General features: G+C 48.0%; 2 protein-coding genes across 3 annotated transcripts; one reads left to right on the top strand and one right to left on the bottom strand.

The window, feature by feature from the left end:
• Window positions 1–1,557: 1,557 nt before the first annotated feature.
• TMEM176A (transmembrane protein 176A) lies at window positions 1,558–4,928 on the bottom strand. Its single transcript, XM_047095108.1, has 6 exons — window positions 4,731–4,928; window positions 4,157–4,267; window positions 3,003–3,059; window positions 2,610–2,831; window positions 1,964–2,071; window positions 1,558–1,599 (listed from the first exon to the last, which is right to left on the bottom strand). Exons 1-6 carry the CDS (start codon window positions 4,926–4,928, stop codon window positions 1,558–1,560), a joined length of 738 nt encoding a protein of 245 aa, XP_046951064.1.
• A 4,607-nt stretch (window positions 4,929–9,535) lies between these two features.
• Window positions 9,536–14,260, top strand: TMEM176B (transmembrane protein 176B). Of its 2 annotated transcripts, XM_047097338.1 has the most exons (6): window positions 9,536–9,739; window positions 11,463–11,573; window positions 11,932–11,988; window positions 12,215–12,445; window positions 13,344–13,463; window positions 13,803–14,260. In XM_047097338.1, exons 1-6 carry the CDS (start codon window positions 9,536–9,538, stop codon window positions 13,893–13,895), a joined length of 816 nt encoding a protein of 271 aa, XP_046953294.1. In that variant the 3' UTR covers window positions 13,896–14,260. The 2 variants fall into 2 exon arrangements, with proteins under 2 accessions (XP_046953294.1, XP_046953295.1); XM_047097339.1 differs by lacking the exon at window positions 11,463–11,573.
• Window positions 14,261–19,337: the final 5,077 nt, after the last annotated feature.

Below are 19,337 nucleotides of genomic sequence, written 5' to 3'. Positions count from 1 at the left end.
ACTGTGGTCATTGTGCAAGTGGAGAGACTGTCTACGTGAACAGCCTCCAGTAAAAACCCTGGGCTCTGAGACTTCAGTGGGCTTCTCTGAGCAGAAACACTGCATATGTGTTTGTAGGGGTGCTGATAATAGTGACTCCATCTTTGGTCCCCCATCTTGTTCATGTTTGCTAGATCAGAAATGCCAGCCAATGTCGGGATGGAGGAGGCTTGTTTTGGCCCCCCCATAAATCTGTTAGAGATAACATAGTTTTTCCCTTTCCTGATGCCCGGGTGGTGCCTGAAGACCTAATAAAAGGGTATCTGTCAATTAGGAGCATATAAACCATCTTAGGTGCATGTGAACCCTTTGATCTCACAACAGAATCTGTGGCCTGAGGTCTGGACTTTGTGGAGAGTAACTTTGCAGCTGTCGTGGACCTCCTGCGAGTATGTTAGCCTGAATAAAACTCTGTGTAAATGCTATGGAGTGCCTCCTTCATTTTCCAGTCTCAAAGTGCCTTCCAAGTTTGGGGGATACTTGATTATCCTTCCCCCACCTTTGAACTATGTTATTGTCCCTCCCTTACTGGTAGGAGGATATGGGAAGCCTGAACCCAGACTCCTCCCGAGTCTACCTGATACACCTTTGTCCCTGGTTGATACTGCTGTGGACCCTTTTGCTGTAATAAGTACAGCCATGAGTACAACCTTGTGCCAAGTTCTATGGATCCTTCCAAGGCAACACTGAATGTGTGGGTGCTCATAGAAGTCCCAGACAGGCAGATCATAATATCAAGCCTCAGCTCTCTGAATTCATGCTCCTACTTCTATTGTAGCCTATTCAAGTTAGCCATGAATTTAAAAATATATGATTCATATAGTTTCCAGAAGTTCTAGGTATTTTTTTCATGGGGCAACTATTCAGGGTTTGTTTCCTCAACTGTCTTTAAAAGAAAATAATTTCCAAAATGATTACATCTTCTGTTTCTCATTTTTTCCAAACAGCCAAAAAACCAAAAAACAACAACCCCTCCCTCCCCCAAAAAACAAAACTAATTCTCAGTTTGCCCAGCATTCACTCTGTTAAATCTGAATCGTAGGGAGCAGGGCTCAGAGCCCCCGCTTGCCTCATCCTTTGTACACAGGCACTTGGATGTACAGTTCCAGAACCATCCTCAAAGAGAGGCTACTTTCATGGCCAGTGACTCCAGACCCAGATGGAAGTTTGGGAGAGGGAGGAGCATCTTAGGTTTGCATCAGCTCATTCTCCTCCACCTCTCCCAGCCAAGAGAAATTCCCTGGAAGAATTGTGCAAGAAGCTGGGAGCAACAGTAGGATATTTATTAGCACCACTGCTCAGGAGGGATGGGAAGCAGAGCGGGATGGTGAAGGTGAGTCAGCCAGAAGAGCTTCTGTCACGATCAGTGGGGCAAGGCAGTGGGCACGGCAGTGGAGGCAGGATAGCTGGAGCTGCTGCAGAATCTCTTTTCCCCAGTCTTGTCCTTCTCCCAGGAGCCAGAGGCAGGAACATGCAGTCCAGAAAGAGTCCAGGCTTGAACACTCAGGAAAAGCAAGGCTAGATTTCACTCACATGAAGCAGTTTCTTCTGGTCTGTTTCCTAAGGGAGGCAGAGGGGCAAGATAGCCCAGGGAGAGAAGGTGCAAATCCTTTCCTCCAGGGCAGCTTAGTTCTGGAGCCAACCAGATCCAACACTAGCCTCCTGGTACCTGACGCAAAGATCCCTAGAATCTCACCATGGATGTGGACTTCCCTGCCTTCCTGGGGTCCTTATCGTGGGGACCACTTGATCAAGGAGTGAGGCTCTCTGAACTGGGCCACCAATGGTGTAGAAAGACAGGCATGATGCCCCTTGGGACTCGCTGTAAGGGCTCTTTTCTCCTCCCCAAGCCATGGGCTCTCCATCTCTGTCTCCTCTGGACAGTCTCTCCACCCAAACACAGAAGCATACTTTAGGGACTCACCTTACATCGGAGAATTTTCCAGCAGTACAGACACACGGGGACCAGAGATGCCAGAAGCAGCAGAGCCCAAACCCCCAAGAGCATGGCCTGAAAACTTATGAACAGGACCTGGGGACAGAGGACCAAATCTGTCACCACCAAAGTGCTGCCATCTGTGCTCTGTGCTGTCATGCATTTCCAACCTAGGGTCTCTCTCTATCCCTTCATCCTCAAGTCTGTAGCTTCTTGAGGGGCTGAGGAAGGAGCTGTGCATGGGGGGTAAACGAGTCCAGCACGCAGAGAGCAGCCAGAAACCCCTCTCATCAGACCTCAGTGTCCTTGTTCCGACAGTGAAGGTCTCGGGCTACGATTTGGTGTCCCAGCAGCCCCAAGGCTTGAGAGGATCAAGGGAGAACATGCATTTAATGTCTTTGCAGTACTTTGCACACTCACAAGGTTAATTCATTTATTATTATTTCAGTGTTTGTATTTTCCACAAATCTATAACACCCACAGTCCCAGGAACTATTTCTAGTTTGTTTAATGCCACATTGGTGGTGACACTAGTCAAGCTAGGTGTGGAACAGGAAACACAGCCTTACTCTTGTGTTCCATCTTGGTCTTTCCTGCCCACTGCCAGCTGCACCCCTCCCTCTTGCCCCCCTACCTTCAGCATGTTCAGATAGGAGAGACACAGGTGCAGCCTTCTGACTTCTTCTGGACTCGGAGTGCTGGGGGGCGGGGTGCCCCTGTACCAGGTGCTCGAGGAGACATCACAGATAAAGTCTCCAAAATCAAAGTAGCCCTTATAGAAATTATCAGCCCCAATGATGATAGCAGCAATGGCCGTGGAGAAAGCTGCCAGGGCGAGCAGGGTCCTCAGCAAGGCCTGGTGAGCAGAGGAGGCAGAGAGAGACCTTGGAGACTCAGTGTTTCTGGGAACCCAGTTGGGGAGAGAGGGGTAGGCCCATGTAGCCTATGTGTGTTTGAGCAGAAGGCTTGGTTGGGTGGCCTCCAGCTTCTGGGCCTGGTCCCCACTCCTGCCCTTCCCCAAACTCACCCAGTAGATGCCACCCCGTTTCTCATAAATGAAGGCAACAGCTCCAGCCAGCACAGCCTGGGGAGAGATGGATGAGAGCAGGGCTAACACAGCAGATACAAGCCTTTCAGCTGCCAGTAACCCCATCAGACAGAGCCAGCCATGGGCTGGTCCTTCCTTGGCGCACTGCAGGTGGGCCTGAAGTTTTGAGCTAAGCTTTGTCATCTGTAGTAAGCTAATGGTGATGGTTGGGCCAGGATCAAACTCTTGAGGTGGCAGGATCCTCTGTTTTAGGGACATTGGAGAGCCCTCCCTCCCTTCTCCAAAACCTTCCTTTTAAAGCAATGGTGCTTTGTGAAAGTTCCAGATGGTGGATGCCCTAGGATATTGGAGAAGCTCTCAGTGCAGGATGAGTCTCTGGGTGGTCTCTAGTCCAGGCACCTGTCCCAGCAGGTGCTCAGCAACCCCACAACCCGGGCTGATAGAACAGGACATCTAGTACATCATGGTAGACAGAAGGATTCAAATCCTATCTGGCAATTCTAGAACTAATCTGAGTGTTTTGCCTTTGGGTAGATGAGGATGATTACTTTTGGCTCCTCTCTCAATAAATGTGTGTGTTTTGCTATTACTCTGTGAATGTGGGCATGCCAAAGGGCCCCTCAGTGCTACCATGACCTGCCTCCAAGCCCTTGTTGCACACACCCATCTGTTGACATTCATCACTGTCTTTCAGTGACCCCTACTGGATTCCCACTGCGTACAGGGCCCGCACAGGGCACCAGGAAATGATGAAGAGTTGACTTTATCTTGTAGAGTATACACTCTCTAGTATGTTCTTCCTCCTCATCTCAATGCAAGTGTCTGGAAATCAGCTATGTCCTAGAGCCTCGGTTGATGTTTGCTGAATTGGGGTGAAGTGGCCCACCTGGTGGGAGAAGGCCAGGACGGGAAACCAGGATAGATGGCTGGTCGACTTTGGACAGACCACCACTTTCCTTGGCTGTTTTTTCATCTGCATTCTCAGCCTAGAATAACTGAGGGACTTTTTGATTGCTGACATTTTATAGTACCATGGATGATGGTGCTGGTGCTGATGGTGGTGGTTTATCACCTCTGATAGGAGGTGACTCTGCCCCTTCTTGGCCTGTCAACCATCCCCTTGCCGCACTCACCACAGCCCCTGTCCAGATGGCAGCTCCTGAGTTGCACAAGGGGGAAGAGTAGAAGATGTAGAGGAAACTCCCTAGAATCCCACTCAACACCCCCAGCACGATCTGTACCACCTGGAGGAAAAGAGAAGAACTAAGAGCTGATTCCCAGATGCCTGGGCCCAGGAGCAACCCTCTGACCCCAAGTCTCAGGCAGCTTTGAGGATTCCAGGTATAAACAGTTGGAACCCCCCATGGAAGAGAAATGGAGAAGGGAGAAGAGAGGAGGGAGAGCCAGCCCACGCTGGGTCTGGAGGAGGGGAGGGGATGGCTCAGGGCTCCACCAGGTGGGACTTTAAGTGGCCATGTCTCTCCTGCACCCTTTTAGCCCAAAGCCCACTCTGCCTACAGCTTTTATGGAGAAGCCAGTAAGTACATAAAAAAGTCAGAAATGGAGCACAGGAGATCTTGATTTCTAATAAGATAAAATTGGCTCAGCATCTGATTCAGAGAGGCTGGTAAGGAGTGTGCACAGCAAAAGAAAGTTCTTCTTTTCCTGATGTGGGGAGCATGGGCACCCCTCTGGGCCCCCACTCACCCAGGAGGCCACCAGTATCCGGCTCCTGCTCCTGGTCTGGGAGAGGTCGCTGGAGATGGGGGAACGAAGCAAGGAGCATCCACTTATCAGGAGTTTGGCCAGAGCTGACTCCTGGTGGATGTGCACATCAATGTGGGTGGGCTGCAGGGCTCCAGGGGCCACCTCATCACTGTCTACTGTCCCCATGCCCGTGGACATCTTTCTGGGAGGGAGGAGGAAGGGAGTGTCAGGGAGAGCATTGGCAGAATGTTTCCAAAGATTTCACTGGCCTTTGGGATTGGTGGAGGTCCCTGATCACAGAGCAACATCCCTGGCCCTTTCTTGAGAGGTGTCTTGTCAGGACAGCCTAACTCTCCTGGTGCTGTGGCAAATGCTGAGCCCGCTGGAGCCTCCCCCTTCACCCTCTACCTGCTGTCTCCCCATCCTCCCATGGCCTTGAGGTCTGCACCAAGCAGTGCCCTGGATTCCTCACCTCTCCAGACTCTTCCCAACCTGCATGTGCCATCGCGGTCCCCACCCAGAGCCCTTGGGCTCCTGGGAAGAACCCAAGTGACGGGCTTCCAGGTGAACTTCTGTTGCTGCAGGTGCTCCACAGAGGGCCCGGGGACTCCCCTCAGCCCCTAAACACCTCCCTCTCTACCAACAGCCATTCGGCTCTGCACGGCCTGTTCAAGCTGCGCTCCCCACTCCCACACACATCACACACAAGGAAGGACCAAGTTGTGTGCCTGTGGAGGTGGAGGTCAAGGCCAGACTGACTTGGTATCAAAGAGGGACACACCTGCCTTCTGCTCCTGCCACCTTCCTGGAGTCCATTCTCCACAGGCAGTTGGTCCCTCCCTCCCACCATCCTCAGCAAGTTCTGGACCAGGCTTTGGAGGCTTGTGAGGGGGCGGATGGGAGTCCGGTGGGGAGGGGTCCTGGGAAAAGGTTGCCTGGCTGTGGGCTTGCCTCACCTGCTCTCTCTTTGGGTTTCCGGATGGGGGACGGCAGGGAGTGTGCCAACAGGGAGGGCTGAGCTGGAGCTGGGCACCAGGCGGATGGAGAAAGAGGTTGATAGAACACCAGAGGGGCAGGGTGGAGGAGGGGCAGGCTGAATTTTAGCTGCAGCCTCTCTGGAAGACAGCCCAGGCAGAAGGGCCCCTGTGTGGGGGGTTTCCAGCTGCCAGTACATCTTGGGTTCCAGCTTGGAGAGCATGGGGGCAAGGTGGGTGGCCTGGGAGTCCATAGAGGTGATCAGCCCAGGGAAACCCTGGGAAGCTTTCCTCTCCCCCATGGCCACCTGGGCAGGTGCTTTCTGAACACAGATCTGCCAGTGCTGTGAGTGTGTGTGTGTGTGTGTGTGTGTGTATGTGTGTGCACTCCCATGCACGCAGTCTCTTTCATCCACCCCTCACCAGCCTGGTTATCTACTCAAGACTGGACCCCCCCCAGAGGGGCCCCTTTGCCTCAGCCTTTTTCTGGGAAGTTGCGGTGCTGAAGGTCAGGCCCTCCTCCCTCTACCCCTGGCTTCTGCTCTTCTTCTCCTTCCTACCCGCTGGCAGGGGCTCCCAGAGGACAGCAGGTGAGCAGGGCCCCCACAGGCCAGGTGGCCCCTTCCCTGGAGACTCTCACCACAGGATATTTTTCTCTTGCAGAGTCTCCAAAGCCAGTTCCCAAAGCCCCCATCCTATCTCACAGGATGCTGCTTGCCCCCATTCCCAGTTCCTATAGGACCTGCTTGGGGGTGGCGGGATGCCCTAGACAGAATGTGACCTGGGGAAGGGAGGGACACGTACTGGCTGCAGCAGCCTGGCTCTCTCTCACCTCACCAGGCCTCACCCTACCTTCATGGCCAGTGCAGTAGCTGAGACTCAGGTGGTTTGGTGGTGAGAAGTCCTTCAGAATGAAGCTGGAAAGTGGAGGGCCCTGATGTAGCAGGGGTCTGGTGGTGTGGGAGGGGAGTTCTCATGGGATTGGTCCAGTCCAGAGGTAGAGCAGGGGGCTCAGCTGAGCTGGGATTGTAATGTGTTGGGGGAAGTGGTGGTTCCCAGGAGGCTCAGAGAGGGCTGTTCCCTGATGCTGGCTCCTGGGACCCCAGGGGAGATCTGGCTGGAATCCAGCTGGATGTCCTTATGTATGTCTATCAATAAGTCTGAACCTCCTTGTGTGTCTGCAGAACTGTCAAACACCTGTCATTTTACCTCCAAAAAGAACAGGTAGGTGCAAGTATGGCACTGCTCTGAAAAGAACATAGAATACAAAGGGAAGACTTTAGGATTGCCATCATTGTTGTTGTTAGAATTGTTACTGATATGATTATGATTTCCATCATTGATGCTGAAGTAGGATGCCCATTAGAATTACTATGGAGGGTTGCTTTCGGAGGTGGGCAAGTTGATTCCAAAGTGCATATGGAGAAGTAACCTAGCAAAAATGGCCATGAAAGAAAAAAATAACATGAAGGGTTATGAAATAACTCAATTAAATATCCTCATTTTTACTCCATACTCTTTAAAGATTTACTCCATATTCATTTAATTAAAAATTTTTTACATTTATTTATTTTTTGAGAGACAGAGTGGGAAAGAGCACGAGTGGAGGAGGGGCAGAGAGAGAAGGGGACACAGAATCTGAAGCAGGCTCCAGGCTCTGAGCAAGCGTTCAGCATACAGCCTGATGTGGGGCTTGCATCCACAAACTGTGAGATCATGACCTGAGCTGAAGTCGGACACTTAATCAACTGAGCTACCCAGGTGCTCCTCATTTAATTTTTTAAACTAAATTTACTCCATACTCATTAAAATTTTTTAAAAATTTTTTTGGAGAGAGAAGGGAGAGGAGCAGGGAAGGGGGCAGAGGGAGAGAGAGAAAGAATCTCAAGCAATCTCCATGCTCAGCGCGGAGCCCACAGGGCTCCATCCCATGACCCTGGGATCATGACCTGAGCCAAAATCAAGAGTCAGACACTCAACTGACTGAGCCACCCAGGCACTCCATAAACCCTATACTCATAATTAAAATTGTGGCAATGGTACCCGACTCATCAGAAACACCAATGGGTGGAGTATAAAGACTAGAATAGCCCTGAATTCCAATGAGAATTTCGTTTTTGCTCAAGGGAACATTTTGAATCAGTAGGACAAAGATAATATATTCTTCAAACAGACCTTATCCTTCAGAAGTTAACCATCTGGGGAAAAAAAACTCACAACAACTTGGACCCATACATTCCAACTTACAAGATAAATCCCAGATGGATTGACATTTAAACGTGAAATTGTAAAGAAATATTTGGAAATCATATCACAGATGGCAACTTTTTGAATACGCAAAGAACTCCTACACAAAACAAAACAGTAAAAATGAGAAGGACATAGGATATGAACAGAGAGTTCACAGAAGAAGAGAAAAAAATGGCTCTTAGACATAGGAAACAATGACCAATATCATTCATAATAAGAGAATTATGGATTGAAATTATACTGGAATAGTCACAGAAAGCAGATCAGTGGTTGCCTCAGGCCAGGGGTTGGGGGGCTTACTGGGCAGGGAACATTGCAGAACCTTTTGCAACATAGAAATGTTCTCTGTCTTGATTGTAGTTGGGGTTGTACAAATGTATGAATTTGTCCAATGTCGCTGAGATATACACTGGAAGGGGGCAGTATATTACATAAAACTAATTAAAATCTAAAATGAAATGTAATTTTCCTGATATGCATTCGAAAAAGACTTAAAGATTTGCTGACACCTTCCTCTGGTCATGGAGAGGGGCAGTGGACCTTCTTCCATCTTGCTCCTAAGTGTGAATTTCATGGGGTAGCTCCATAGAGGGCAGTATCTATTCAAGTGACAAATGCTTATCCCATTTACCTGCCAATTGTAACCAATTATTCACTGGTTTGTAAGAGACAATTATTGTTTGCAAGAGAAAATAAATGTCTATCAATAGAAGACTGCTTAAAATTCATGATGCGTTCCTACAACGGAATACTTTGCAGCTGGACAAATGAGTGAGAAAGGATCATTTTGAATACAGTTCTGTGAACAAATCATTGTGCAGACAGTGTATGTAGTATCCTGCCATTTGTGGACAAAGGGGGAAGAGAATATTTTTATATGTTTTTGTCTGCAAAAAATGTCATTGTAGGATATAGAAGAAAATGATAATATTAGTTTCTGACTAGAAGGCAACTAGGTGGTGGGAGAGCAAGAGGAGAGGGAGGGTTTTTTTTTTTTAAATTTTTTTTTTAACGTTTATTTATTTTTGAGACAGAGAGAGACAGAGCATGAACGGGGGGAGGGGCAGAGAGAGAGAGGGAGACACAGAATCAGAAACAGGCTCCAGGCTCTGAGCCATCAGCCCAGAGCCTGACGCGGGGCTCGAACTCACGGACCGCGAGATCGTGACCTGGCTGAAGTCGGACGCTTAACCAACTGCGCCACCCAGGCGCCCTGGGAGGGTTTTAAAAGTATACCCTTTTATATCTTTTGAATTTTTTCACCATATGGAAGTGTCATGTGTAAATATGTATACTAAGTAAATAATTCAGATTCCTTTCTTTGTCCAACCCAAGACCCAGACAAACCATATCAGACAATTCTGGGGAGAGACCCAAGAATATACGTGGTGAAGAACTCTAGAGGTGATTTGGATTTGCATCCCAGATTAAGGCCACGGTGACATTGATACTTGCTCTGGAGAGACCCTTTGGATGTTGACAAGGGACCGTTTTCTCTCCTTTCACTCAGGTGACATACTCATTTTTATCTTACTTGGTTCCCAGACCTCACTTGAGTACATCTTCTTCCCAGCAGGAAGGATGACCCAAAATATGGTGACTGTGAATGGAGTCGATGTGGCCTCTACGCTGTCCCAGCCCACTCACATCAACATCCACATCTACCAGGAATCAGCTTTGGCACAATTGTTCAAAGCTGGGGCCTCCCTGAAGGAGCTTTTTTCTCATCCTCTGGACACTAGCCCTTTCAAGGCCAGGATGAGCTATGGGCAGCTGGCACTGGGGGTAAGAGTGGCAGGTACTGCAGAGGATGGTAACTCTCCTTCCATAGGATGGAAAAAAAGTGGGTTGACTCCTCATGAGAACTTACTAATTGTATCCCATCTTTTTTGGGAAAAGAAAGTTTTAGCAGGTTCCCCACACACTTAGATGGAAAAGAATGATGGGCCTCTTCTTTGGTACATACAGCACGGGCTGTCCCAGCTGGAGGTGGGGGATAGGTGGAAGAATCCCTGGGGGCTGTTAGCTCAGTTGAATGGAACCCATGTGAACTGAGGGCCTGCAGATGTGAGGCAATATCATAAGCACTTCGGGGAGAATTACAGAGAGAATCCCTAGGCTGTAACCTAAAAGTGCTCAACATCCATCAGAGGGGATCAGATCACTACACGCATACCTAGAATTAAAGGTAAAGCAGGTGATATCCTTGGGAATTGACCTGCAGGAGTTGGCATCTGAGCCAGACCTTGAATGGAGGAAGAGTGCATGTAGACAGAGGTGAAAGATGGAAGAAAAAAAAATCCCATGTCAGGAGAATGGCAGGAACAAGGAGGGAGAAGAGAGTATGCATCGGGCAAGTCCCGTCAGAGTAAAGAGAATGAGGTTTCTGGCAGATCAGACTGGAAATGCAGCCTAGGGCCCTATTGCTGAGAGCCTTGAGTGACAAGGTGAGAAGTTGTCCTGAATCAGCATCAGTGGTGGGAAGGCTGTGGGTGGCTTCTGAGCAGGAACCTGGGCTCTGGGCTGCCTCACAGCTGGGAATTGTCCAGATAAGAAGGGTGGAGGGTCTGCACCTGCCTGGGTCACAGTAGAAATGACAAAGAAACAGAGGAGTTGACATTATCTGTAAATGATGTCTCTGTTACTTGGGAGTGGGTGGGCTTGGGGTACAAAGGAGGAAAGGAATCCAAGAACATGCTGAGGTTTGGAGTGTGGGTGACCAGGGAAGTGAGGTCCTGGAAGTCAGGAGAATAAGACACTGGGGGTGCAAGTGAGGTGTGGAACTTGGACATGACAGATCTGAAATGCTGCTGGGATGTGTAGGTGTTGACGTCCAAGAGACTGTTGGGTTCTCCAGGAAGCAGGTGCTGAGTCAAGAGTTCAATGTGCAATGTCACAGTGTGACAGCTATGAAATGAAAAAGGAGGGAGCAAGATTGGCAAAGGGAGCCACCAGAGCATGATGCAGTCCCGATAAGGTCTCTGCCAGCCCAGTACGGGGCTCCAGAGCAAGGACTGCCCATTATCGGATGCCATGTTGGATGAAAGTGGCCCTCATACCACTGCCCTGCTTCACCAGTGGCCAGTTGGCCATCCCCAAAGAGTGTGCCCATGGCTTGAAAGATGAGGGGACCCTGAAAATGCTGACCACTGAAAGCTGTCAGCCAACACAACTCTTTTTTTCTCTTGAAGGGAGTCCTTTCATCCCATCTTGGATGGGATGATGGGATTCCCAAGGGACAACGAGGAGAAAAAAGTGAGAATCATCAGGTAGGATGACAAAATGTGATATTTAGGAAAAAGTAATGATAAGAATTCACATCAGAGGGATGGTGAAGAGCCATGATATGCTTGCTGGTTCATGGATGTAAAGGGGCCAGAACCTTCTAGAATCAGAGCTGCAGAGAGGTCAAGACAGGAAAAGGAGAGGAAAGACAGGTAGGTAGGAGCTGAGTGGCCATTCCTGGGGCCTGTGGACTGGTGGAAAGGCTCTTCACCTTGTCTTTCAGGTGACCCAGATATTGCTGGGGGCTGTGAGCTGTGCCCTTGGAGTGTTGCTGTGCTTAGGGCCCTGGATAGAGCTGTGTGCCTCAGGCTGCGCCTTCTGGGCAGGGTCTGTGGTGAGTAAGGAAGGGGCTGTAAGCTCAGTGGGAGGCAAGTGGTTATGGGTGAGGAGAAAGTTCCTTTGGATCTGGGTCAGGGATTTGGGGAAGAAACCAAACACCCGGATCCAAATGCCCTTTGCCATGAGGAAGGTGCCTTAAGGGACAAGCAAAACCCTTTTACTCTCTACTTCCCTCCCTAAGGCCAGGCTGGGAAGGATGGGGCAGCTGTAATGGAGCCCATCACAAGTGTCCATATGCTTACTTTCTTTGTCAGTCCTTCGGATCCTGCTTCAAATCAGCAGTCCTGGGGATAAATGAGGGGTCATTTCAGGAGGGTAAACTGGAGGCCTTTTCCTGTGTCTTGTCTTTCCAGGCTATTGTAGCAGGAGCTGGGGCCATTGTCTATGAGAAGCACCGCGGAAAACTTTCAGTGAGTCTTGGGTGTCCTCTGCCCCCTCCTATGTCTGTTTTTCTGCCCTGGTTTTCGGTCTTCTTCCCTTTGGTCCCTGATACCTTGGGATCTTTGCTACTGGGGGGATGGGGAGGGATTTCTGGGCCAGGAAGTGAAGAGGAAAGAAGAGACAAGTTTGGAGCCAGGACCTTATGGCTCTATCCTTAATAAGGGGGGTCTGAGCCCCTGCACTTCTCCCTTTTAGGGCTGCATATCAGGTCTGCTCATGCTGGCTGGTGTCGCCATAGCCATGGCTGCTGTTGTCCTTTGTGTGAATAGCTTAACCTGGCAAAGTGATGGCTTCTACGACATCGACTATGTGTGTGATTACCCAGAACCTGCTGCCACAACCACTGGGTACCAAGAGACATGGCAAAGAAGTCACAAGTCACATTGGACAGAGGATAGATGTAAAACCTACATGCAAATACTGATGGTGAGAAGAGTCCAGTCTTCCAGAGATCCATCACAAGGCTCTATTCCCAAGGAGCTAGGGCACCGGAGGGCAAAGATGTAGGCTTTTTGAGCGTGGACCTAGGTCTGTGGTTCAGGAGGTTTTAATTTAGCTGGAGACATATTTCAGACCCTCATAGCATAAGAATTCCCTGAATCAAAGGGAATGAGGAGCAAAGAGGAGACACTGAAGAGAGGACATCATGGAATACCCTTCTAGCTTTCCTGGTGTGCCCCTGTCCCAGTTATCTATTGTTGTATAACACAACACCCAACATGTTGTGGCTTAAAACTAACTTGCTATTACTTTTTACATTCTGTGGGTTGGCTGGACTCAGGCAGTCTTCACTTGGGTTTTTTTCATGCAGTTGTAGTCGGATGTCAGTTGGGGGTGAAGTTGTCTGAGAGCTCATTTGGGCGGGATCTCCAAGATGGCTCTCACATGGCTGGGAGCCCAGCTGAGGCCATCAACCAGAGAGCCTACAATGGCTCCTGCATGCGGCTTGGGCTTGGGCTTCTCATGGCATGGCAACTAGGTTCCAACAGGAAGTATCTCACTGTGCATATTTTAAGAGGCAGGAAATGGAAACTGCCAGGCATAGTGTCACCCTCCACTGTATTTTATTGTTCAAAACAATTATAGGCTGTTCCAGATTCGAGGGGTGGAGAAATAGACCTGCCTCTTCATAAGGTGTGGTAAGGTCACATTGCAGACCACTATGGCATAGAGCTGTCGCTGTCCAGTAGTTGGAAAATGCATTCCGTTTTTGTGGGAAGTGGTTGGACAGAGTCTGATACCTGGTTGGGTTGATAAGATGGTTGTAAGAGCAGAATCAGAGGAGCAGACTCCTGACTATCTCTTTTTCTTCCTTCATCTCTAGAATTTGTTCCTAGGAATTCGTGCTCTGCTCCTGGCTGTCTGTGTCCTGCAGGTCATTGTATCTTTGGCTTCCCTGAGCGTGTGTCTTCGAAGCTTGTGTGGCCAGAGCTCTCAGCCCCTGGTGAGTTTTCGAGGATGCACTGGGGAAAGAATGGGTCTATTTGGTGAAGCTCTGGGAACATGGAGGGTCATCAGGGAGCACGGCTCAGCTGCTTTCTGGAACATGGCTGAGCCCTTTGCTGTGCGAGGAGCATGTGCCAGCACCGTGTCTGGGTTGGCCTCTGCCCTCTGCCTCTCCAGGCCCTCCTTTGCCCCTTTCTGTCCCAGATCTCTGGCTAGCTCACCCTCCTCTGTATCTTTTCCTTCACCTCCTCTTTCCTTTCCTGATTTCAAGTTCTATGAAGCTAACAAGGTCCTGTCTTTTCTCCCACAATTATTGACTTCTCCCTGTTTTTTTCAGGATGAGGAAGGGACAGAGAAGAAGCTACTGGGAGAGAATTCAGTGCCTCCCTCCCCCTCCAAGGAGAAGACCACGGATGCCATCATCCTGTGAGCCGCCAAAGACCCTGCCTGGGCTCCCACATGTCCCTGATGGGAGTAGCCCAGCGCTACTGGGGAGGACAGCACCCACTCCCCAGGACTCCTTGCTGACCTGCCCTTCACACTTGCCTCTCTTTTGGCTACTGTCCCGGCCCTCCTCCTCTCCCCACTGTTCCCATCGCAGTGGCCTCAAGTCATTGAACAGGTGTTGTCGCATTTTCTCCAGCGCTAATTAAACAGAAACAACAGGAAACATCATTTTGCCCAGAAAAGATGTGGTCTCCCTTTGTTTATGCACACAGTGTGCTGTGAAGCGACTTACTCTGTGTTGATACATATTGAATTAAATGAGGGCCAGTTTGTGACATGGAAACAAAGTCCCACTAAGACTAAATTTAATTATGTTCTGCTCTATATCCCCAAGTGGCAAACTTCCTTTTTTCGATTTCCTTCTATTCAGTGTAAAGTGAAAATAATTCTCATATACTGTACTTAGAATCTTTTTACCTATTGAATTTGTCTTTAAGCATCTATAATTTTGACTATAACTTTCTTTGGGATTTATGGGACTATGTGAGGCATGGAGCAAGACTTTTTTTTTTAATGTTTTTTATTATTTATTTTTGAGAGAGAGACAGAGCACGAGTGGGGGATGGTTAGAGAGAGAAGGAGACACCGAATCCAAAGCAGGCTCCGGGCTCTGAGCTGCCAGCACAGAGCCTGACTTGGGGCTGGAACCCACGGACCGCTAGATAATGACCTGAGCCTATATCGGATGCTTAACTGACGGCTCCAAGCTCTGACTGAGCCACTCAGGTGCCCCTGGAACAAGACATTTTCCTCCCTCCCTTCTTTCCTTCTTCCTTCCTCCTCCTTCCTTCCTTCCTTCTTTCCTTCCTTCCTTCCTTCCTTCTGCCTCTTTCTCTTCTTTCTGCAGTAATTTGTTAGTTCTTTCCCTCTACATACACACACATGCACATACCTATTATTTTTCACTTTCATTTTAAATGATATGAGGAATTTTTACAACTTTTTTCATTTTCAGGGTGCCCAAGTGACTCAGTCGGTTGAGCATCTGACTCTTGATTTCAGCTCAGGGTTGTGGGATTAAGCCCCGCATTGGGTTCCTCACTGAGTGTGGAGCCCGCTTAAGATTCTCTCTCTCTCTCGCTCTGCCTCTCTCTCCTCTTATGCATTTTTCCTTTCTCTTTCTAAAATAAAAAGAAAAAGAAAAAGAAAGGAAAATAGCTAAAATTTTTTTCACTTAAAATTTTTTTTTAATGTTTTATTTATTTTTGACAGAGAGAGAGAGAGAGAGAGAGAGAGAGAGACAGAGCATGAACAAGGGAGGGGCAGAGAGAGAAGGAGACACAGAATCCGAAGCAGGATCCAGGCTCCAACCTGTCAGCACAGAGCCCGACGTGGGGCTTCAACTCACAGACCGTGAGGTCATGACCTGAGCCGAAGTCAGATGCTCAACCGACTGAGCCACCCAGGAGACCCTTTTTTCACTTTCTTTATACACCTATAAAAATATATTATAAATATATAGATGCAAGCATTTCTGAAGGGTAAAAAAGCAGGTTATGGTCTGTAGAGTTAACAAGTGATAGTGAGTCTGGCTATCTGATTCCAACGTAGCCAGCGGCCTTGTACCTCCATGTGGCTTTATGAAATCTCTGTGAGGTGGGATTTATCATTCCTTAGCAGACCACGGGAAGAACTGGTCTTCAAATCCAGGCAGACTGGCTCAGAGCTTCAACCTTCACCCACCACACAGTGCTGCCTCACTGGGTTGTGCTGAACAGATGCAGAGCTGCTAAAATGTGTGAAGGATGGCCCTGCACATGGGGGTTCAGAATAGAGGGTCTGTGTCTGTCTCCCCAGGGCCCTTACCACCTCGTCCTTGATAGAGGGTTGTAAATAAGCTTGTGGGAGAAAAGGTCACAGAGATGAGACAGAAATATGTTCAGAGTACTGAACAGGGGTTGGCAAATTTCACCCTGAGGGTCAAGTCCCATCTGTCACCTGTTTTTGTCAATAAAGTTTTATTGAAACATAACCACACCCATTTGTTTACACATTGCTTCAAAGGCAGGGTGGAGTGGCCTCAACAGAGACTGAATGGCCCACAAAGCCTAACATATTTACTAGCAGACCTTTTACAGAAAAACTTTGCCATCCCCTGGTGTAGGGGACCACAGTGGGGAGAGTGGCTAGTTCTACTGGGTGACTGACGGCAGCCTATATTCTTTTTTTGGTTTGTTTAATTTTTTAATGTTTTTATTTATTTTTGAGAGAGAGAGAGAGACAGAGACAGAGCACAAGCCAGGGAGGGCCAGAGAGAGAGGGAGTCACAGAATCAGAAGCAGGCTCCAAGCTCTGAGCTGTCAGCACAGGGCCCAATGCAGGACTCGGACTCATGAACTGCGAGATCATGACCTGAGCTGAAGTCGGACACTTAACCAACTGAGCCACCCAGGAGCCCCAGGAGGCTATATTCTTGCTGCCTCAAGTGTGAATCTGCCCCCAGATGCACTGGTCTGTGTCATAGGCAACTCAGGGAGATTGCTAGAGATACAAACCCTGCCCCACCCCAGACCTGCTGGATAAAAATTTGTATTTTCACAAGATGTACTGGTGGTGTTTCATGTGCTGAACACATTTTGAGAAGCATAGGGATAGATAATGACACCTTGCTGGGGAGAATTCAGATATGGAACATGGCCCCTTGAATTAAATCTTTTTGTTTTAGTTCTTTGTATGAGCTTGTCAGATGCTATTAGTTTCTGTGCGTCAGTGTTTCTAAACCAGTCCATTTATGGCCAGATCAGATAGAAGTGGTTTTCATTTTTCATTCTGGTAAATAAATGTCAACTTGATGAGACGGTTTTTTGGGGGGTTTTTTGGATGTTGTTGCACGAAATGGTCTCTTACTGTCGGAGTCTGGCAACTTCCCCCTGAAGTTGCTAAGTCTCTGAGGGTGGTGCTCCCTCCATCTCATCCCTCTCCCCTCCCCCATTTCCTCTATTCTTGCCTCCCCTGCTCTCCCTCTCCTCAGTCTGTGACTAGCCCTGGATGTTTCTGAATCTTTTTCTTTTCTGTAGGAAATCAGATGTGAAACCCCTCTCCCCTTGCTTTTGTTTACTTAGAAAAACCAACAGCTATTGGTCTATTTGCCCAGCTTGGTCTTGGTGGTGAAACTGTATATATAGATGGAAATGACCTCATGGCCCTGACATGGGGTCAGGCAAGTAATCCTAAGCTTTATTTACATTTATTGAAGGATTTAAAACCAGAGTATAAACAGGAAATGGTTCTATTTTTATTTCTTAATCACTGCTTTTAACTGTGTTTTGTCAACTCGTCATTTCCTCATTGGATATGAGGTCCTTCAGCATCAGGGCCAGGTTCCAGATTCCAAAACCTGCACATAGTCTCACATTTGGTGTTCAAGACCCAGTCCTATTCATTTTCAGTAGTTTTTTATTGTTTATTTTTAAATGTTTATTTATTTTGAGAGAGAGTGTGTGTGTGAGAGTTTGAGCAAGGGAGGGACAGAGAATGAGGGAGAGAGAGAGAGAGAGAGAGAGAATCCCAAGGAGGCTCTGCACTTTTAGCACAGAGCCGGGTACGGGGGCTGGAACCCATGACTGGTGACTTGGTGATCTGAGCTGAAGTTGGATGCTTAACTGACTGAGCCACCCAGGCGCCCCACTGTCCATTATTTAAAACTTCACTGGTCAGAGCTTGGCTCCCCTGCTCCAGTGTAGACCAGGATGCTAGACTGGGAGGGACTGGAAGGAACTGTACCCCACTCTGGGAGGCACCAGGCAATTCCCCCGCCCTCTGCTCCATTTGCTGCAAATGGGAAAACTTCTTGGAAAAGTATGTCCAAAAGACAGAGCGCCGAGATGGTGGGAAGGGGAAGGCTTTCTGGCAATGGGAATCTTCCTTAACTATTTCTGGCCCTTGCAAAACACAGTCTCTTCAGATACGTTTCTGAGAACAAGGTCAAATCCCATTGTCTCAAATCGCACAGAGAAAGCCCTGGAGCCTCAGGTCCAAAGAACTTCTCTCTCTCTCTCTCTCTCTCTCTCTCTTTCTCTTTCACACGCACACACACACACACACACACACAATGTGCAATGAAAGTTTAGGAAAAACTGTGGACTTTATTTTAAACATTCCTTCTGAAAGTAGGAAGGAGACATGACAACTGTTCGTTTTCACCGCTAGGGGCTGCTGTGGCCGTCGTCAGTATTTTCTGGCTGAGTTCATTTCTCTCTCTCCCCTCTTGAGGCGCCCCCTCCTCATTCATGAGGATTTCTTGTTTTGTTTTTGTTTTTGTTTTTAGTGGATTCCCTTGACATCTTAAAAAAAAACCCAAATAACAATAACAACAAACTTGCGCACTTGACCAAAAGGTGATCAATATCCTATCCTCTATCTGAAAAATACAATGCCTTTAGAGGATTCCTTGCTACATGCCATTCTTGTCTTGAATTTTAAGTTCTATCTTGATTTATTTTAATCTCACAAATTGGATATCTTATTTTTTTGGTGTGCTCAATGTTTGTTCAGATTTGCTTATTTTTTTACTAAGAAAAGAACGCTCTCCTTTTCTTCTTGTAATTCAGGCCTTCTTTCTGATACTGGTTTTCTTCTTAAGTTACATCCTTTCTAAGTTTCTTTAAAAGTAAAGGTCTCACTTCACATCTGTCAGAATGGCTAAAATTAACAACTCATGCAACAACAGATGTTGGTGAGGATGAGAAAGGGAACACTTTTGCACTGCTGGTGGGAATGTAAAGTGGTGTGGCCACTCTGGAAAACAGTATGGAGGTTTCTCAGAGATTAAAAATACAGCTACCCTATGACCCAGCAATTGCACTATTAGGTATTTCCCTGAAGGATACAAAAATGCTGATCCGAAGGGGCCCATGCACTCTCCTGTTTATAGCAGCACTGTCAACAATAGCCAAGGGGCGCCTGGGTGGCTAAGTCGGTTAAGCGTCCGACCTCGACTCAGGTCATGATCTCGCGGTCGATGAGTTCGAGCCTCGCGTCGGGCTCTGGGCTGATGGCTTGGAGCCTGGAGCCTGCTAACGATTCTGTGTTTCCCTCTGTCTCTGCCCCTCCCCCGTTCATGCTCTGTCTCTGTCTCAAAAATAAATAAACATTAAAAAAAAAAAACAACAATAGCCAAAGTATGGAAAGAGCCCAAATGTCCATTAACTGATGAATGGGTAAAGAAGATGTATATATATATATACACACACACACACGCACACACACACACACACACACACACACATACAATCATACAACGGAGTGTTTCTCGGTGATCAGGAAGAATGAAATCTTTGCAACTATGTGGATCAAACTAGAGTGTAATATGCTAAGTGAAATAAGTCAGTCAAAGAAAGAGAAATATCATATGATTTCACTCCTA

The sequence above is a fragment of the Lynx rufus genome, unplaced genomic scaffold (assembly GCF_022079265.1).
Source record: "Lynx rufus isolate CCGP_SWC_20201006 ecotype Redwood Valley unplaced genomic scaffold, mLynRuf1.p SCAF_4, whole genome shotgun sequence".
Lineage (NCBI taxonomy): Eukaryota > Metazoa > Chordata > Mammalia > Carnivora > Felidae > Lynx > Lynx rufus.
Note: the sequence above shows the minus strand (reverse complement) of the source record. Positions and strands in the feature narration are given on the sequence as shown.